At 40.7% G+C, this 20,033-nt stretch overlaps 1 protein-coding gene across 2 annotated transcripts in view; it reads left to right on the top strand.

The window, feature by feature from the left end:
• LOC132862755 (V-set and transmembrane domain-containing protein 2-like protein) overlaps nt 1-19,827 on the top strand; it is a 40,991-nt gene extending 21,164 nt beyond the window's left edge. The window contains exons 2-4 of one of the 2 annotated variants that reach the window (XM_060894972.1): nt 6,905-7,074; nt 11,847-11,891; nt 17,438-19,827. In XM_060894972.1, the coding sequence (XP_060750955.1) occupies nt 6,905-7,074; nt 11,847-11,891; nt 17,438-17,746 (524 nt within the window). In that variant the 3' untranslated portion in view covers nt 17,747-19,827. The remainder of the gene's footprint in view (nt 1-6,904; nt 7,075-11,846; nt 11,892-17,437) is intronic. The other variant, XM_060894973.1, reaches the window with a different exon arrangement.
• The last annotated feature ends 206 nt before the right edge of the window (nt 19,828-20,033 follow it).

The following is a 20,033-nucleotide window of genomic DNA, read 5'->3' as shown; positions in this document are numbered from 1 at the left end:
GATTGACCTGATCAGCTAATGAGCAACCTCTTTATGAAGTTAACGAGGCATGCTTGAGCAGTCAGAAACCTTTTTTGTGCAGGTGCTTCGTCATCTGAGCTTTCAATTACGGAAATAAGAGGATATGATGTGGTGAGTGGCACAAGAAATTCCAGCTGAGGTAACACTTCAGAGATAAGTGCAGGGTCTATTTAGTTATTAATGTCCTGCTAGAAAGCACACAGATGATCTAGAGCTGAGAATCGAACACACCACTGCTCCTGTTCATCACACCAGCGTGAACTGAACGTCCCAAAGTGTCTTTTTCTTTACATATCGAACGCTAGCCTGCTATCTGCTTTTGCAAATTGGCAAAATTTGACCTAGATGCAAAGATCGGTGTTTTTTAAACGTTAAAGTTTTTCTCCACGGTGACGTGACACACACACACACCGGCTTCTTGTGTGGACGTGTTAACATTAAAAAAAAAAACAACCGACAACACTTTTCTGCTTTATAAGCTTTGATTTATGTTAATTGACCATGAAAGTGTGCAGCTTGATTGCAAAGGAAACTTTGTATGTGGACTTTCTGTCAGAATCTCAACTTTAGATTGAATTTATCTACAGTGGGGTGGAAATATTGACCCCAGAGTTGGTGCAACTGCTGCGTTTGATTTACCTCAGAAGTCGAAAGCCAGAGCTAGAAATTATGTCACTTTTTTATTTTAAGCTTGAAACTGTGAAGCTTTGTGATCGTCTTTTGTGAGACACACGCTAAGCTAAGTGCTACTTAAAACAATGTGTAGTGTTATAGTGTTATAGATCTATAGTGAACTGTGTAGTGATATAGTGTTATAGTGTTATAGTGTTATAGATCTATAGTGAACTATGTAGTGGTATAGTGTTATAGTGTTATAGATCTATAATGAACTGTGTAGTGGTATAGTGTTATAGTGTTATAGATCTATAGTGAACTGTGTAGTGGTATAGTGTTATAGTGTTATAGATCTATAGTGAACTATGTATGTGGTATAGTGTTATAGTGTTATAGATCTATAGTGAACTGTGTAGTGGTATAGTGTTATAGTGTTATAGATCTATAGTGAACGGTGTAGTGATATAGTGTTATAGTGTTATAGATCTATAGTGAACTGTGTAGTGATATAGTGTTATAGTGTTATAGATCTATAGTGAACTATGTAGTGGTATAGTGTTATAGTGTTATAGATCTATAGTGAACTGTGTAGTGGTATAGTGTTATAGTGTTATAGATCTATAGTGAACGGTGTAGTGATATAGTGTTATAGTGTTATAGATCTATAGTGAACTGTGTAGTGATATAGTGTTATAGTGTTATAGATCTATAGTGAACTATGTAGTGGTATAGTGTTATAGTGTTATAGATCTATAGTGAACTGTGTAGTGGTATAGTGTTATAGTGTTATAGCTCTATAGTGAACTGTGTACTGATATAGTGTTATAGTGTTATAGATCTATAGTGAACTATGTAGTGGTATAGTGTTATAGTGTTATAGATCTATAGTGAACTGTGTAGTGGTATAGTGTTATAGTGTTATAGATCTATAGTGAACTGTGTAGTGGTATAGTGTTATAGTGTTATAGATCTATAGTGAACTATGTATGTGGTATAGTGTTATAGTGTTATAGATCTATAGTGAACTGTGTAGTGGTATAGTGTTATAGTGTTATAGATCTATAGTGAACGGTGTAGTGATATAGTGTTATAGTGTTATAGATCTATAGTGAACTGTGTAGTGATATAGTGTTATAGTGTTATAGATCTATAGTGAACTATGTAGTGGTATAGTGTTATAGTGTTATAGATCTATAGTGAACTGTGTAGTGGTATAGTGTTATAGTGTTATAGCTCTATAGTGAACTGTGTACTGATATAGTGTTATAGTGTTATAGATCTATAGTGAACTATGTAGTGGTATAGTGTTATAGTGTTATAGATCTATAGTGAACTGTGTAGTGGTATAGTGTTATAGTGTTATAGATCTATAGTGAACTGTGTAGTGGTATAGTGTTATAGTGTTATAGATCTATAGTGAACTGTGTAGTGATATAGTGTTATAGTGTTATAGATCTATAGTGAACTATGTATGTGGTATAGTGTTATAGTGTTATAGATCTATAGTGAACTGTGTAGTGGTATAGTGTTATAGTGTTATAGATCTATAGTGAACGGTGTAGTGATATAGTGTTATAGTGTTATAGATCTATAGTGAACTGTGTAGTGGTATAGTGATATAGTGTTATAGATCTATAGTGAACTGGGTAGTGTTATAGTGTTATAGATCTATAGTGAACTGTGTAGTGATATAGTGTTATAGTGTTATAGATCTATAGTGAACTGTGTAGTGGTATAGTGTTATAGTGTTATAGATCTATAGTGAACTGGGTAGTGTTATAGTGTTATAGATCTATAGTGAACTGTGTAGTATTATAGTGTTATAGATCTATAGTGAACTGTGTAGTGTTATAGTGTTATAGATCTATAGTGAACTCTGTAGTGGAATAGATTTATATTGGTATGTCGGTATGTTTTTACTGTAGACGTTTGTGTTGCTGTGTTTACTGTCTACTGTTAAATATTTTGATGCGCTGAAGTTGAGGAAAATGTCCCAATTTGCCATCTCAGCAATTTTTGACCATTAAAAGATACAAGCTTTTGACTTATAATCAGGGGCGTGGTCAGGGGTGGAGCAACAATCTCTTCATCTTTATGTAACAAATCGATGCATCGGTTTTGCATATTTTCTCATGAAATACATAATGGGATCTGATCAATTTGCTTCAGCGCCACTCCTGGATCTGGCACGGACCGTACTGCCGCTGTGTTATTCTCCTCCATACAGAAAGCCCTCCATACTGATTTTTGTTTAAAAGCTATTAACGTCAAGGCCGCCGAGAAGCCGAATAGTGAATAGCGGTGAATGGATTCAGAGAGTTACTCTGCCAGCCGTGACTTAACAATGGACAAAGCTGTACAGCGGTTGAAGGCTAATAATGAGACTGAACTATTGGAATGATTTTCAGGAGCACAATCTGGAATGTGGCTTTTCTTTTCTTTTTTTTGTCGTAAGAACAAATGCGTGGTCGGTTTCAAGTAAATCAGTGGCGGTTGGAGGAAAATTGGGTTTGTTTCAAATTACAGACAAGTGAGTGAAGTGAAGGTAGAGAATATTTTCGACAGCAGTATCAGCATTTTTTTTTAAAGCTGGCTCTTTTTTAATGGATGTCCCTGCAGTTCTCCCAGCGGCCCTGAACACTGAGGCTTGTTTAAACTCAGCGTGACGTTTGGCCTTTCTAAAATGGCCAGCTGCCACAGAGCTTTTGTATTCTGTCACTTACTATCAGCACCACTACCTTTCCAGTAATCGCTTTTTATGACCATTTTGGATTTGAATGCCTTTTAAAGACGATTCAGCAGAAGCGATGACAACCTTACAACCGAGGAGGCAGAAATCCGTCGACAGTCGACGCGTTTCTCTCTCTTTTTTTTTTCCAGACAGATTACTTTAGATGTGTGTTTGTTAATGATTTATATATTTGTAAGCTGTTTAGATTTTTAATGATGAATGAAAATAAAACCCTTTTTTTAATCCAAAATGCACAATGGAAAAGTCCTCTCCAGACCACAAGAGGGCAACATCACTCGTGCTAAAACGTGCTGATGTCGTTGTCTTTTTTATAAGAAGTGAGGTAATTTCTGTGAAATTTTCTAGCTTTGCATCTGCTTGTTACCTTTGCCTTTATTTCTTTGCTATTTTTTTCCTGTCAGGTTTGTATTCGTCTCAGACTGATGCTTATTTACACAGAAATTACGAGGCTATGAAATTATTTTCATTCTTAATCTTTTTTGTAAGAATGAAATATTTCCAATTTATAATGAGTTATAACTACTAACAATCAAGTTCTGATTGTTGCCTCCATTTATCTCAGACACTTTCTTTCAAATCATTACACTCTAACGGCTAATATGAAATGGAGGGAAGGTGAAAGGGGCGGGGCTTCTTTGAGTGTAAGTTAATAGCTGAGAGTTTAGAAAGACTTTCGCAACCATCAATCATAACAGATGATTGTTTACATATGGAGGGATATTAGACTGCATCGACTTGCTGATGATAATCTTATTCCCGGGAGACGCACAAAGACGTGAGGGGATTTAGCATTAGCTAGTAGCTCTGAAATGGACGTGTGAATATTCCAAACTTTCTCAGGGAGCAGCCGGAAGTCTCCCCGGACACCCTGAGGGCAGTCTCCAGTCTTCAGAAGGGATTCTGAGGGTAATTAAAAGCCTTCTGCGGGGAGCAGTTAAGAGGATTGGGCTAAAGTTAATAGCCATATGAGTTGGATCAGCTAGATTGAGATCTTCTTTGTGCATGCGGCTCATTTGACACCACATGCCAGGAAATCCCGGATTAGCATGTCTGAATATGCTCAAGAGTTTAGTCACTTACTTGATTTTCAGACATTGTCTTCTAACATGTCGGCTTTTCTTTATCTCATGTTAATAGAAATTTGAAGGTAGTGTTAGTGATTTAGTGAAATTCATCCTAAAGAAGTGACAGGAATTTGAATTCGTCTTCTCAGCATTCTCAGGATCCTAATCAGAAACCTGTATTAACATCTTTACTTTATTTGTCCTGTTTGTAAGTAAACATGTTTGCTAGCTAGTAATGTTGAGAAAGCATTATTAACTGTTTAGCTAACTGAGCAACCTCGAAACTATACATGCACTTTACATCTGTTACACTTATTAGCTTGTATAGCTAACAACATCCAGGTCTGGTTAGACGTTTGATGGAGCTAATGCTATGTAGCTGCTTATTTTCCTTTCTCACCTGAGTACTGGACTATAAAGCGGTGATTTGTAGCTGCGGTACCATCAGGGCCGCTCTGAGAGAAAGTTAATTGGTAAGCAATCAGAATGGAGGATTAAATCAAAATAAAAAACAATATAACAACCGTGTCCACTTTCAAAGCATTTTCCCCACATATCCTGTTGCTTTTTTGGTTTCAGTGCATCACATTCCTCACTTCACGCCTCCTCCGGCTCGGTTCAGGACATTATACGCAGCAGCATTAGACACCGACGCCGTCTCATGTTGAGGGTTTGAAAGTGAGGTGCGAGCGATCTGTACAGAGCTGAATCGCTTGCTTTGAAGTCCACCGGGCTGCCTGCTGGCTGCCAGGAGTGTGTGTGTGTGTGTGTGCGGTCCGATAAGGAGTCTTGGGTTTCGCTTATTCTCACACTGAATAGCAACTGGCCCTTTCATGTCCGTCTTTGGAGATCGGTTTCTCTGAAATGTTCCGTTTGTGACTGAAAACTGAATTAGATCAAGAGGAAGAAGAAAGTGTTTATTGGTCTTCACATGTGTTAGGAAGCTGGAGCGGCGTGTGGATAGGGTTTATAGGGTGGATATGGTGGATAGGTGTTGATATGGTGGATAGGGTTTATAGGGTTGATAGGGTTGATAGGATGGATAGGTGTTGATAGGGGGGTTGATAGGGTGGATAGGTGTTGATAGGTGTTGATAGGGTTGATAGGGTGGATAGGTGTTGATAGGGTTGATAGGGGGGTTGATAGGGTGGATAGGTGTTGATAGGGTGGATAGGGTTGATAGGGTGGATAGGGTTGATAGGTGTTGATAGGTGTTGATAGGGTGGATAGGGTTGATAGGGTGGATAGGGTTGATAGGGTTGATAGGGTGGATAGGGTTGATAGGGTGGATAGGTGTTGATAGGGTTGATGGGGGGTTGATAGGGTGGATAGGTGTTGATAGGGTGGATAGGGTTGATAGGTGTTGATAGGTGTTGATAGGGTTGATAGGGTTGATAGGGTGGATAGGTGTTGATAGGGTTGATGGGGGGTTGATAGGGTGGATAGGTGTTGATAGGGTGGATAGGGTTGATAGGTGTTGATAGGTGTTGATAGGGTTGATAGGGTGGATAGGGTTGATAGGGTTGATAGGGTGGATAGGGTGGATAGGTGTTGATAGGGTTGATAGGGGGGTTGATAGGGTGGATAGGTGTTGATAGGGTGGATAGGGTTGATAGGTGTTGATAGGGTGGATAGGTGTTGATAGGGTTGATAGGGTGGATAGGGTTGATAGGGTTGATAGGGTTGATAGGATGGATAGGGTGGATATGGTTGATAGGTGTTGATAGGGTTGATAGGTGTTGTGGTTTTGTTAGAGTGGGAATGGGGATGTTGGGGTTTGAGGGAGTGGTGATAGGGCTCTTGGGGTTTGGTTAAAGTGCTGATGGGGCTGTTGGGGTTTGGGGATATTTGGGGGTGTATTGTTGTGATGGGGTTTGATTGGAGTGGTGGTGAGGGGGATTGTTGGATGTGGCACTAAAATGAAAACAACCTATTTTTGTCTAACATGATGAGAGGGAATTCAGTCTAGTCTGAAATGTGCTGAATATGCTGTCGAGCTCCGCCTGAAAGTCTCAGGAGCGCCGATAAAAATAAACTTTGGCCACTCAGCTTGGATTTGTTTTAAAGGCTGGGAAAAGATCAAAAAAAGGTTCTCTTACTAACAGTAGTGCTGGATGTTTTCCAGCTACTACAGTGTGACTGGAAGCTGTAAATTTGTTCAGGGTCGTGACATCACAAGCATCAGGAAATGTAAACGCTAGCAGCAGCTAACATCATTTGTGGATCGTTCTCACTTTAATTCTCTCGCTCTTTTTTCTTATGATGATGCTTTTAAAATAATGCACATAATGCTTAAATAACCAGATTGAACCAGAAAAGCTTCCCTTATAGTGCTTCTGTAGTCTCTCTTCCTTCCTCTTGTCTTTTAAGTGTCAAATAATGGCCTTTTAAAGACTCTCTCTCTCACTCCCTCTCTCTCTCCCTCTCCCTCTCCCTCTCTCTCTCTCATCAGCTCTCTTCACAGAGGTCCCTCATGACATGACGGCACACAGCGGGCAGGATGTGGAGATGGCCTGTTCGTTTCGGGGATCAGGCTCCACTTCTTATTCTCTGGAGATCCAGTGGTGGTACATCAGGAACCACAAAGAGTGGACAGACAAGGAGACGTGGACCACCAACCAGGTGACCGATGGTGATGCTAATCCGTCCTGTCTGTCCTGTAGTGAGTCGTCTAGTTCGAGCTGCCTTCTCCATTCAGTTTTCAGCAAAGTTTTTATAGATACATTCCTACACATATTTTGGCAGAACGTACGACGATGTGTAGATTTCAATGTTTTTTATAAAGGGGTGTAACCGAGGCCTGAATTTTGCTTATTTGTAAGATGGCGTGAAGCTACATGTCACATAAGATTAGTATTTTGATACTGGTGGTCAGTAGTAAGGTGCATCATGGGAAAAACATGGAGCTCGCCAAAAACTTTAAAAAAAACCTATAAATATACCAAATTTATTCACTAACACACAGTGAATAAAAACAGACAGTAGTAGGGCTGGGCGATAAAACGATAACGATATGTATCGCGATAGACCCGTGATCGATATCAATAAAAAATGTGTTCGATATTTTTTATTCTTTGTCGGAAGAAAACAGAGGTTGCGAAGCAAGTTTGGTTGCATTAATAAAGGCACTCGCTCTCTGGTAACCTAGCAACGCAGGGAGTGACACGCTAACAGCCAATCATGTAACAGTATCACATTTGGTTGCTTCGTATCGTCGTCTCGTGCCGGTCTGCTGGATTCCTCTTCAGTAACCGGCGACTGATGAGCAGAAAATGAGCCTCAGCGAGTGAGGAAATTGTAAATAAAAGAAGAAACGTCAGTGCACCAGTACGGCAGTTTTTTGGATATTATAAGTCTGACCGTAGTCACCAGAAGGTGAACAGCTAGTGAACTTTCTAGCACTAAACTTGCACTAAATTCTCAGGTTTCTCTGTTTATATTTAACACTTCGCACTATTTTATTACATTTTATTAAGCATTTCTTACATTTTCTTTCATTTTGCACCTTGTGTTCATTGTGACTTTAGACTTATGTTTACATTATAATTATTAGAGTTTTCCTGCTTGTTGACATTTCTGTCTTAATAACTGAGGGGATTACGATCAGAGGAAGGTTAAGTTTAAAATAAAAATGTTTAAATGTAATATATTTATCTCCTGGTCCTTATTTTAAATGGGTCATAAAAAATATCAATAATTATCGATATCGACCGATATGAAACACTGATATCGTGATACAGTTTTCAGCCATATCGCCCAGCCCTAGTTAGTAGAATCTAAGGTTCGTGTGAAAAGGTCCTGCCCTTTTCCACCGAGGCAGTTTGAGTGCTGGTTCGGAGCCTAATTTAGAACCAGTTCTTTCTTTTTCGACAGCCAAAGCACCGGCTCTGAACCAGGAAAAGTGGTTCTTAAGTAGCACCAAAACGTTGCTGGTCTACACTTAATAACTGCTTGTGTCAGGGGCTGTGGGCGGGTCTGGGGGCGGGGCTACTGTTAGCGCATTTGATAATATACCAATGTTTAATACACTTTTACTTTACCGCAATATGATTAATTATCAGCAGACATGATAGTAGGTAGCTACATGCTAAGGCTAACTTTTATCTGTGTTACAAATTACATGGAGCTGCACGTAAGTTCACAAAACGTAGGTTCACAAAGCCATGAGCATTAACAGTAAAGCAACATCCGCCATTGTTGTTGTGTTTGTGTTTGTCGCTGCTGCGCTAACGTTGCTGTGTAACGTGACACGTATACAGTGACGTCACACTTGCATCTGTGATGCTCTCTAACCGATGGAAAGGAAAACCAGTTCTTAGAAGGTTCACAAGTGGAACAACTTTGAACCAGCACCAGGACTAGCTCTGAACCAGCACCCGGTTCTTTTTGGTGGAAAACGGGTAATGATGGAATCACCAACTGAGGAAGAAAACAGGTCTGATTTGAGCCCAGAGCCAAACAGGCCACCTATAAACAGCAGATTATTACAGACCTGGAAACTGTTATAAAAAACTGCAGAGTGGAGTTTGATAAATCTTCCTTTTCTTTATAGTGTATTTATATTCCTTCACTCATCACCTTTCTTTCAGATGTTTTCAGATGTTTGGTGGAAAAGAGAAATAAGTGACAAACATTACTGGAGAATCAGACAAGATATATTTTTTGTTGGTTTTATAGGAGATTTTTTATTAACAAGAAATTTACATATATTTAGTATGCGCTTGAGGCTTCGACTAATTAAATACGCATCAATTTGCATTTGTAATAAAACCAAAAAAATCTACTCTGTGGTTGTTATTGCAAGTACAAAAATATTTTTCACTCTAACCGCTCACAAGAGAAAGACTTTATTTTCTTTAAGACACGATTCTTTCTTTATTGTTTTAATCTAGAAGACAGCAGCTTGTGTTATAGAGGAAATATATAACGAGTCAGTAAACTCACTCCCTGTTCCATCCGTCACAGAGATCTCATCTTCCTGAAAATTCCCAAGAATTCTAGCACTAATCCGACGTGTCGTCAGATCTAACGGTTCATTATGGTACATGAACATTAACCAGAAGGAAGATAAGTAATACGGGGCAAAGGAACGAGGCTGTGAGAAGGGAAGGGATACGGAGATGCTCTGAGGGGGAGAAGTGTGTGCAGGAAACCTTATCTCCACATTAATCACTGAGGTAGAAATAGCATCAGGTTCCCCAGGCACTTAGACAGGGAGGAGAAGGAGTGCGTGTGTGTGTGTGTGTGTGTGTGTGTGTGCGTGTGTGGGGGGGCGGGAGGGCAGGCACCGGAGAGGAAAAGGAGGAAAGATTGAGAGGTGCTGAGGAATAATTTTCCAGGGGGTGAAGGGTTCAGCGACGGAGAGGAAAAGTTTGCGCGACTTCGTGCTGCGGCGCTGCGAATGCTTTCTAATTGGAGGGAGAGAGGGAGGGAGGGAGGGAGGGAGAGAGGGAGGGAGGTAAAGAAACTCTCACTAACCTCCTCACCAACATCCATTATTCATCCTGGGCCACTGAGGTGGGAGCAGGCAGCTACCAGATCTCTTCTCACTTCTTACTTCTTACTTCTTGTCCACTTCTTACACACACACACACACACAGATATATAAAGGCATTATCACACACACACACAAACACACACACACAGACACACACTCATACATAAAGCCATTATCTCACACACACACACACATACATACGTAAAGGCATTATCACACACACACACACTCATACACACACATACACACATACATACGTAAAGGCATTATCACACACACACACACTCATACACACACATACACACATACATACGTAAAGGCATTATCACGCACACACACACACTCATACACACATACACACACATACACAGAGATACAAAGGCATTATCTCACACACACACACACATACATACGTAAAGGCATTATCACACACACACACACACTCATACACACATACACACATACATACGTAAAGGCATTATCACGCACACACACACTCATACACACATACACACACATACACAGAGATACAAAGGCATTATCTCACACACACACACACACACACACATACATACGTAAAGGCATTATCACACACACACTCGTACACACACATACACACACAGATACAAAGGCATTATCACACACACACACACTCATACATAAAGCCATTATCTCACACTCAAACACTCACACAGATACATAAAGGCATCACACACACACACACACACACACATACATACGTAAAGGCATTATCACACACACACACACTCATACACACACAGATACAAAGGCATTATCACACACACACTCATACATAAAGCCATTATCTCACACACACACTCACACACTCACACAGATAAATAAAGGCATCACACACACATACACACACAGAAACATAAAGGCATTATCTCACACACACACACACACACACACACACACACACACCACAAACCAACTGCTGCTCTGCTCCGCACCTTTACACACTCTGCATGCAGCATGTTCCACCCTCACTGAGACAAAACTACAGCCGTCCTCGTCCATTCTGATAAGCCTGTGTTCCTGAATCATTATCTCTCTCTCATCAAGCGCTCTAACGATCACTTCTAAGTCACAATGTACCATAAAACATCTGTACAAATCTGACTCACCTCCTGTGAGTCCTGTATTCATAAAGCATCATGAATGACATGTAGTTGTGAATCATTATAACCGCTCATAGGATTCTTCAGCACATGCATTAACACTGCAATAATCCTGTGAGTCCTGTATTATTCATTCGTCATGTTTCACGATTATATAGCATACATAGTGTTACACATTCTTAAAGCGCTATAACTGCTCTTAGAGTCTTCGGTGCTTATAAACATGTCATAACGCAGCGTAGTCACTTCTAAACCGCGACGTAACGTTTCACGGCCGTACAAATCGGAACGTTACCGGTTAACTGTTTAACACTTCCTGTGAATCCTGTATTCATGTCTTATAAACACTTATAACACGTAAACATAAATATTTAAAACTGCTTTAAGAATTCTTTTTAGCTAATCTAAAATAATTGCAGTTTAAAGAAATAAATCCCTGCCATTTTCTTTAAAGAAGATTCTACAATTTTTCTGATTCTTAGTTTTAAGGATATGTTTTTTGTCTTAATTAAAAAAAAAAGATATTAAATCTGAAGCTTTCCAGGAGACAAACGGTGGAAGGTTTCTGACTTTCAGCACAAATTTGATAAATGTCATTGGATCGACCTTTGATTTGACCTTTTTTTCCCCCCAGACTGTATGGAACTTTGATCCAAGAGATAAAGGACAAAATGCAAATCAGGTGAGGTGTCGTGTTGAATATTTCACACTCTTCTCTGACGCAGCTGGTGTGTTTTATGTGTTTTGCCCTGTAGGTGGCGCCTCAGGAGGAGATGTCAAAGGACGCTACGAAAATCAGTGTAAGTTACATCCTGTCCTGTTCAGACAGACAGACAGACAGACAGACAGACAGACCGGTCTATAATGTACCTGATTGTCGTCTTGTGTTAATGTGAATCATTCATTCATTCATTCATCTTCTACCGCTTATCCGAACTACCTCGGGTCACGGGGAGCCTGTGCCTATCTCAGGCGTCATCGGGCATCAAGGCAGGATACACCCTGGACGGAGTGCCAACCCATCACAGGGCACACACACACACTCTCATTCACTCACACAATCACACACTAGGGACAATTTTCCAGAGATGCCAATCAACCTACCATGCATGTCTTTGGACCAGGGGAGGAAACCGGAGTACCCGGAGGAAACCCCCGAGGCACGGGGAGAACATGCAAACTCCACACACAAGGTGGAGGCGGGAATCAAACCCCCTACCCTGGAGGTGTGAGGCGTACGTGTTAACCACTAAGTCACCGTGACCCCTTAATGTGAATCATTTACAAATAAATTCTTTCGTCTTTAAGGGCGAGGTTTTGGAAGCAATTGTAGAAAGTCCAGTGAAATCTCTTAACGTGAAGAGCTTCTGTCGCGTCTCCTGCCGTTTCCTATAAAATCAATTCTCTTCCGTGTTCTTGCGAATTTGAATGATTATGCTCATATTCATCACAGAACACACACATCACTCCTTCTAAAGCAATTAGTGTCACTGTAATGGAATGTAAAGTCACACTTAGTGTTCCTGTTAGGACGAGTACGAGAAGAAGGACCGCATTCAAACACATCCGATGTCTTTTCTGATGGCTGCTGTGATCTGTAGTTAGATGTGTGTGTGTGTGTGTGTGTGTGTGGCTATACTGGATAGCTCAGTGTGCTTGTGTGTATGCAGTTAGTCACAGAGTTACTGGGGTGAAAAATCCCTCCGGTAAAACACTAGGTGATGCATCACTGTGTAAAACAGAGTCCCAGAGGAACAATAAGAAAAAAACAGTTTCCGTCCTCATAAAACAACACACACACACACACACACACACACACACACATCATGCCTTAAATCTGTCTCAAATTACACACCATGCATTTCTATACATCTCCATGTAGTACATCACGTCACATCCCTTTAAAATCCCTTTTAAATCTGCTGCAGTCCGTACCTGAGGCACAGGTCTCTGATAGCTCCGCCCCTTTTGCTACATGAGGGATGTAAGTGAGAGCCGGGCTTTGTGTTTATAGCGCTGACTTTGATTCTTGATGTTTTTTAATTGAATGAAATTCAATACCAAACAACAGATAAGCCCACTAACCCAAACCCCTACCCCCTTAACCCTACCTGCTAACCCATAACCACTAACCCCTAATCTTAACTCTAACCCTAATCACTAACCCTAACCCTTAACCACTTACTCTAACCCTTAACCCTACCCACTAACCCATAAACACTAACCACTATCCCTAACCCAGACCCCTAACATCTAACCCTAACCTTAACCCCTAACCACTAATCTTAACTCTGACCCTAACCCTAAGATTAACCCTAACCACTAAATCTAACCCTAAGCCCTAACAACTAACCCTAACTCCTAATCTTAACTCTAACCATAATCACTAACCCTAACCCTTAACTCTAACCCTTAACCCTACCCATAACCACTAACCACTATCCCTAACCCAGACCCCTAACCACTAACCCATGACCCCTAACCCTAAACACTATACCTAATCCAGACCCCTAACCTCAAGCCCTAGCCATATGCCACGTCACGTCATGTCACTTAATCACTAACCCTAACCCCTAATCTTAACTCTGACCCTAATCACTAACCCTAAGCCCTAATCTTAACTCTGACCCTAATCACTAACCCTAAGCCCTAATCTTAACTCTGACCCTAATCACTAACCCTAACCCCTAATCTTAACTCTGACCCTAATCACTAACCCTAAGCCCTAATCTTAACTCTGACCCTAATCATTAACCCTAAGCCCTAATCTTAACTCTGACCCTAATCACTAACCCTAAGCCCTAATCTTAACCCTGACCCTAATCACTAACACTAACCCCTAATCTTAACTCTGACCCTAATCACTAACACTAACCCCTAATCTTAACTCTGACCCTAATCACTAACCCTAAGCCCTAATCTTAACTCTGACCCTAATCACTAACCCTAAGCCCTAATCTTAACTCTGACCCTAATCATTAACCCTAAGCCCTAATCTTAACTCTGACCCTAATCACTAACCCTAAGCCCTAATCTTAACTCTGACCCTAATCACTAACACTAATCCCTAATCTTAACTCTGACCCTAATCACTAACCCTAACCCCTAATCTTAACTCTGACCCTAATCACTAACCCTAACCCCTAATCTTAACTCTGACCCTAATCACTAACCCTAAGCCCTAATCTTAACCCTGACCCTAATCACTAACACTAACCATTAATCTTAACTCTGACCCTAATCACTAACACTAACCCCTAATCTTAACTCTGACCCTAATCACTAACCCTAAGCCCTAATCTTAACTCTGACCCTAATCACTAACCCTAACCCCTAATCTTAACTCTGACCCTAATCACTAACCCTAAGCCCTAATCTTAACTCTGACCCTAATCACTAACCCTAAGCCCTAATCTTAACTCTGACCCTAATCACTAACCCTAAGCCCTAATCTTAACTCTGACCCTAATCACTAACCCTAAGCCCTAATCTTAACTCTGACCCTAATCACTAACACTAACCCCTAATCTTAACTCTGACCCTAATCACTAACCCTAACCCCTAATCTTAACTCTGACCCTAATCACTAACCCTAACCCCTAATCTTAACTCTGACCCTAATCACTAACCCTAACCCCTAATCTTAACTCTGACCCTAATCACTAACCCTAAGCCCTAATCTTAACTCTGACCCTAATCACTAACCCTAAGCCCTAATCTTAACTCTGACCCTAATCACTAACCCTAAGCCCTAATCTTAACTCTGACCCTAATCACTAACACTAACCCCTAATCTTAACTCTGACCCTAATCACTAACCCTAACCCCTAATCTTAACTCTGACCCTAATCACTAACCCTAACCCCTAATCTTAACTCTGACCCTAATCACTAACCCTAACCCCTAATCTTAACTCTGACCCTAATCACTAACCCTAAGCCCTAATCTTAACTCTGACCCTAATCACTAACCCTAAGCCCTAATCTTAACTCTGACCCTAATCACTAACCCTAAGCCCTAATCTTAACTCTGACCCTAATCACTAACCCTAACCCCTAATCTTAACCCTGACCCTAATCACTAACACTAACCCCTAATCTTAACTCTGACCCTAATCACTAACACTAACCCCTAATCTTAACTCTGACCCTAATCACTAACCCTAAGCCCTAATCTTAACCCTGACCCTAATCACTAACACTAACCCCTAATCTTAACTCTGACCCTAATCACTAACACTAACCCCTAATCTTAACTCTGACCCTAATCACTAACCCTAAGCCCTAATCTTAACTCTGACCCTAATCACTAACCCTAAGCCCTAATCTTAACTCTGACCCTAATCACTAACCCTAAGCCCTAATCTTAACTCTGACCCTAACCCCTAACCCAAGCAGCTGGACTGGAAATGTGGTCTGATTGGTTAGAGTGGATTGGAGAGGGAATTACGGTCTGATCTGCATTTACATCCTGTTGCCATTGGTAACAACAAACCGGCAATCCAGTAACTGTGTAAGTTTTAATTCTGGTTTGAATCGATAGCTGAGTCAGTAACAGGAGGAGATGAGGAAAGACAGGATAGAAGGAGACGAAGAATGAAGAGATGAATACAAAATGACAGGCGAGGAAAAGGAAAGAATAGGTGGAGACAAGAAAAATGGACTTGAAAGAAGAGGCGGGAGAAAAGGAGATGTAAGAAAAGGCTGAGACGAGAAAGATGGAGGAAACGATAGACTGCAGGTGGAAGAAAAGAGAGAAGAGAGAGATGGGAGACCGACTGGGAGAGGAGAAGAGTTAACACAAGAGCATGAATCTTCATATTTTATTCATGTGGCTTCAGCATGAGGAATAAATGATAAAGAGGCTTTGTGTGTGTATGTGTGTGTGTCTGTGAGTGTGTGTGTGTGTGTGTCTGTGAGTGTGTGTGTGTGAGATTAGGTTTCAAACTCGCTAAAATTGGGTATGTGGACAGAAACAGAGCGGCGCCAGTGAACACAGCACAGGGTTTGGTGAAGGTGTATGAGAGCAAACGAGAGCAAGTGTGTGTGTGTGTGCGAGGGTGTGTGTGTGTGTGTACACGAGGGTGTGTGAGTATCCATCTATGTTGGCACTCAATATGTTTCCCTGGCAGACGGCTTTATTGAGCGATTGGACTCATACACGAGTCACTCTGAGAGAGTGAGTGAGCGAGAGAGAGAGAGAGAGAGAGAGAGAGAGAGAGAGAGAGAGAGAAATAGACGAAAGGTGGGGGGAGATGAAACGAGGGGCAGAGAGCTAAATAAAATAAAATCATTACCAATATGGCAACGAATGAATAAAATGTAGAGATGAAACAAAGGAAGAGAGACGGAGTGAAATAGAGACAAAAATAAAAGGAGAACGATGTAAAAGAGAAGGAGGGATAGGGAGAGAAAGAGAGACAAAGGAAGAGAAGGATCAAAAACAGAGCAAGAGACACATAAAAGGTATAAAGTGAGGGGGAAAAAACACTAACCTTTATGAGAAAGCTGGTGAATGAGAGCAAAGAGAGAAATGTAGAGGGAGCCATAAAAGGAGAGAGAGAGACAGAGACAGGCAGAAAAGAGAAAGAACGAGAGTCGGAGACTAACAAAGAAAAAGCAAGATCGATATAAAAAGGAGATTAAAAAACATCTTTTATGGGGATACTGGTGTATGAGAGAGAGAGAGAGAGAGAGAGAACAGCAAGAGAGCTATAAAAGGATATAAAGAAAGGATAAATGGAGAAAAAACAGACAGAGGTCTTAGTTGAAGGAGAGAGAAAAAAGGGACAGCAATACTGAAAGAAATATTTTATTCAGAATGAAGACAGAGGCATAAAGTGAACTAGAGAGAGAGAAATAATGATATATATAAATAACACGAGGCAAACTGAGAGAAAGACAGAATATGGAAGTGTGTGTGTGTGTGTGTGTGTGTGTTGGGTCAAGGATTGTGTCTCGTTACAGTGTTGGTCCTGATGAATCCTCCCCACTTCCTGTCCCTCGCATCCCCATGACGGCTGTTTACTGCCATCACACAGATCAAGCGTGCAGGAAACTAGACGCTCACAAGGAACACACGCACTCACACACACACACACACACACACACACACACACACACACACACACACACACACACACGTGCTCTTCCAGTTTCCATCTTTCTCTTCATTAACCTCGTGTTATTTATCGGTATCATTTTTGGTTTTTCGATAAGAGAAAAAGTCTGAGGCTGTGAATGTGTGAGCTGATTGTTTTATACGTAGGTTCCACATGTGGAGCTGGAATATTTTCATATATAAGAATAAAGGTTCTACCTGCTGACTGTCCCTGTGTCTCCTGCAGGTGGTGAAAGTGGCCGGCAGCAACATCTCCCACAAGCTGCGTCTGTCCAGCGTCAAGCCTTCTGACGAGGGCACGTACGAGTGTCGCGTCATCGACTTCAGTGACAGCCGACCTCGGCACCACCGCGTGCGCGCCTACCTGCAGGTGGAAGGTGACGGAAGTGCTGCTGCACCTCCGCACCACCGGGGGGAAGCAGAGTCTCAGAAACACCAACCAACAGCACACCATGGGCATAAATCCGGCAGGGAGCTCAGGAAGAGGGCTGCTGATGACACCAACACTGACTGCACAGAGAGCTGTGCACTTTAGGGCCTAAACACACACACACACACACCATGGACTACGGTCCTACACCCTAATCTGTTCTCCTATAGCTTTCCTCCTCAAGATCTTAATAAACAGTGTATATTATTGTAAATGTTCTCTCAGACGAGCCGCTGCATGTCGCGAAATGTTTCTTACGACGTTATCGCTTTAAAACTCGAAGGACACAAAGAGACCGAACAGATCGGGATCGTGGATGTTTTGCTGTTTCGTTCTGCTTCACTTTTTAAAAAAAAAAATTCTTTCATTCACAGCGCGGGTGGGAAAAAAGTGCTGAGATAATGACAGACTTTTACAAACGTCTTCATACGAGCGGGTTTTCAGAATGGTGCGGTCGGATCATCGCACGTCTCAGCAGGTGACGATATCTCGGACCTGACAGGATTTATCAAATACGAATCAACTCGGAGATTCTATCCTTTGAGATATTCGTTTTCTTCTTCGGTAATTAACGCGGAAAAATTAGCGAAAAGATTTCCGAAACGATTTCGAGCTGGAAACGATTCAAATACGTAACCAGCACATTTCTTATAAAAGAACATTCTGGACACATTAGACTGTGTTTAAATATATTGTCACTTGCTAAGATGTCAGGGGGGTTAGTAAAAGAAAAAAGACTGTTGATCAGAATTGTTTATTGCCCCACAGTGTATCTGTGGAAGTGGGTGTGGATATCCAGTAACTCCATAACCTCAGCTGTACTGTATGTACGAGGGCTTTATTTTATCTAGCAAACCGTTATTTTTGTTTTTACCTGCAAATATTGTTGGTTTGCAAACTACAAAAAAAAAAAAAACAGTATCCTATTTCAGTACAGTAATCTATTTAAACTGGTCTACAAAACCCAGTACCCTATTTAAACTGGTTAACAAAAACCCAGTACCCTATTTAAACTGGTTAACAAAAACCCAGTACCCTATTTAAACTGGTTAACAAAAAACCCAGTACCCTATTTAAACTGGTTAACAAAAATCCCAGTACCCTATTTAAACTGGTCTACATAAACCAGTTCCTTAAATTTGTATTTTTAATTTTTTTTTTTTACTTTTTTTTTTGGAGATTTCAGTCCTCGTCTCAACCAGATGGAAGAGAACGGAGAGGTTCGTCTCTTACTCGTCGGTCTGTATTTGTATTTGTCTGGAACGTGTTGACTGTTCAATCCAAATGACAACAACACAACACTTGGGAATGTGGAGTTACAGGGATTTAATCCACAGTGATTTAAAGAGTGAGGAGAAGCAGAGAAACTGCTGAGGAACGAACGAACGAAACGGAAGACTAAGTTTTATACCAACAAAGAACACCAGTGTAGACAGTGTACCTAATAAAATGGCAGTGAGTGTATCCCTCACATCTCTACTTATATAATCCCACTCACACTGCTGATAGATTAAACCGTAAAGTCACTCGTTCATACGATAGATAATCATTATTTTTATTGGATTTTTCTCATTGTTTATTCTCTGGATGTATATTTAAACTTTTCCACACTGGAATTTGAAAATCGAAGTGAATGTGCCCTTAAAAAAAGAAAGAAAGAAAGAAAAAAAAAGAAAGAAAAGAAAGGTGACCTGAGGTGGCTCACCCGCACCAACCTTTATATCGTGTCCTGTTTTATTCACAGTGTAAATATGACATGGGTCAGAGGGGGGCCAAAACTTTCTTCGCTGTCACTTTATTAGCCGCACTTTTATGAACACGTCTCCAATGAACCCAAATCATCCATTTAGACGATCAATAAATTAGAGTTTTTAATGATTAAAGCCTTTCGGCGAGGCCTCGGACGCCGGGGGCTTCCTGGACGGATGTGGACGTTCGGGACACTGTTATATATCACTATCATTTTTTTCCGTAATTTGTCCATGATTAAAACATAAGCTCTATATGAAGCCCTCATTTCTGGATTGTTTTTCTTTTCTTTCTTTCTTTTTTTTTTTTAATGCTTTTTGTTTTTGTAAGAGCTAAATGTAAAAAAGTACATGTTTGAATATTCTCCAAAGTGTTGGTCTCATCTTAAATGTATGCTTTTATCAAATAAAAAAAAACAACACTGAGTTATACACTGACTTTCTGCGTTCATTCGTTATTTCTCAGGCACGTTTGAACGAATAAATACTTAAAAATCAGACGTAAATAATAAAAAGAAAACAGAACGGTCTGAACACACAAAAATTAGCTAGCTGAAGATCGCTATACACTGTAAAGAGGTGCCGATATTTACGCTTTCTCGTGTAAAGCAGTGGTCAAATAAATAAAACACTCACTGAAAGGG

The sequence above is a fragment of the Tachysurus vachellii genome, chromosome 19, assembly GCF_030014155.1.
Source record: "Tachysurus vachellii isolate PV-2020 chromosome 19, HZAU_Pvac_v1, whole genome shotgun sequence".
In the NCBI taxonomy this organism is placed as follows: Eukaryota; Metazoa; Chordata; class Actinopteri; order Siluriformes; family Bagridae; genus Tachysurus; species Tachysurus vachellii.
Note: the sequence above shows the minus strand (reverse complement) of the source record. Positions and strands in the feature narration are given on the sequence as shown.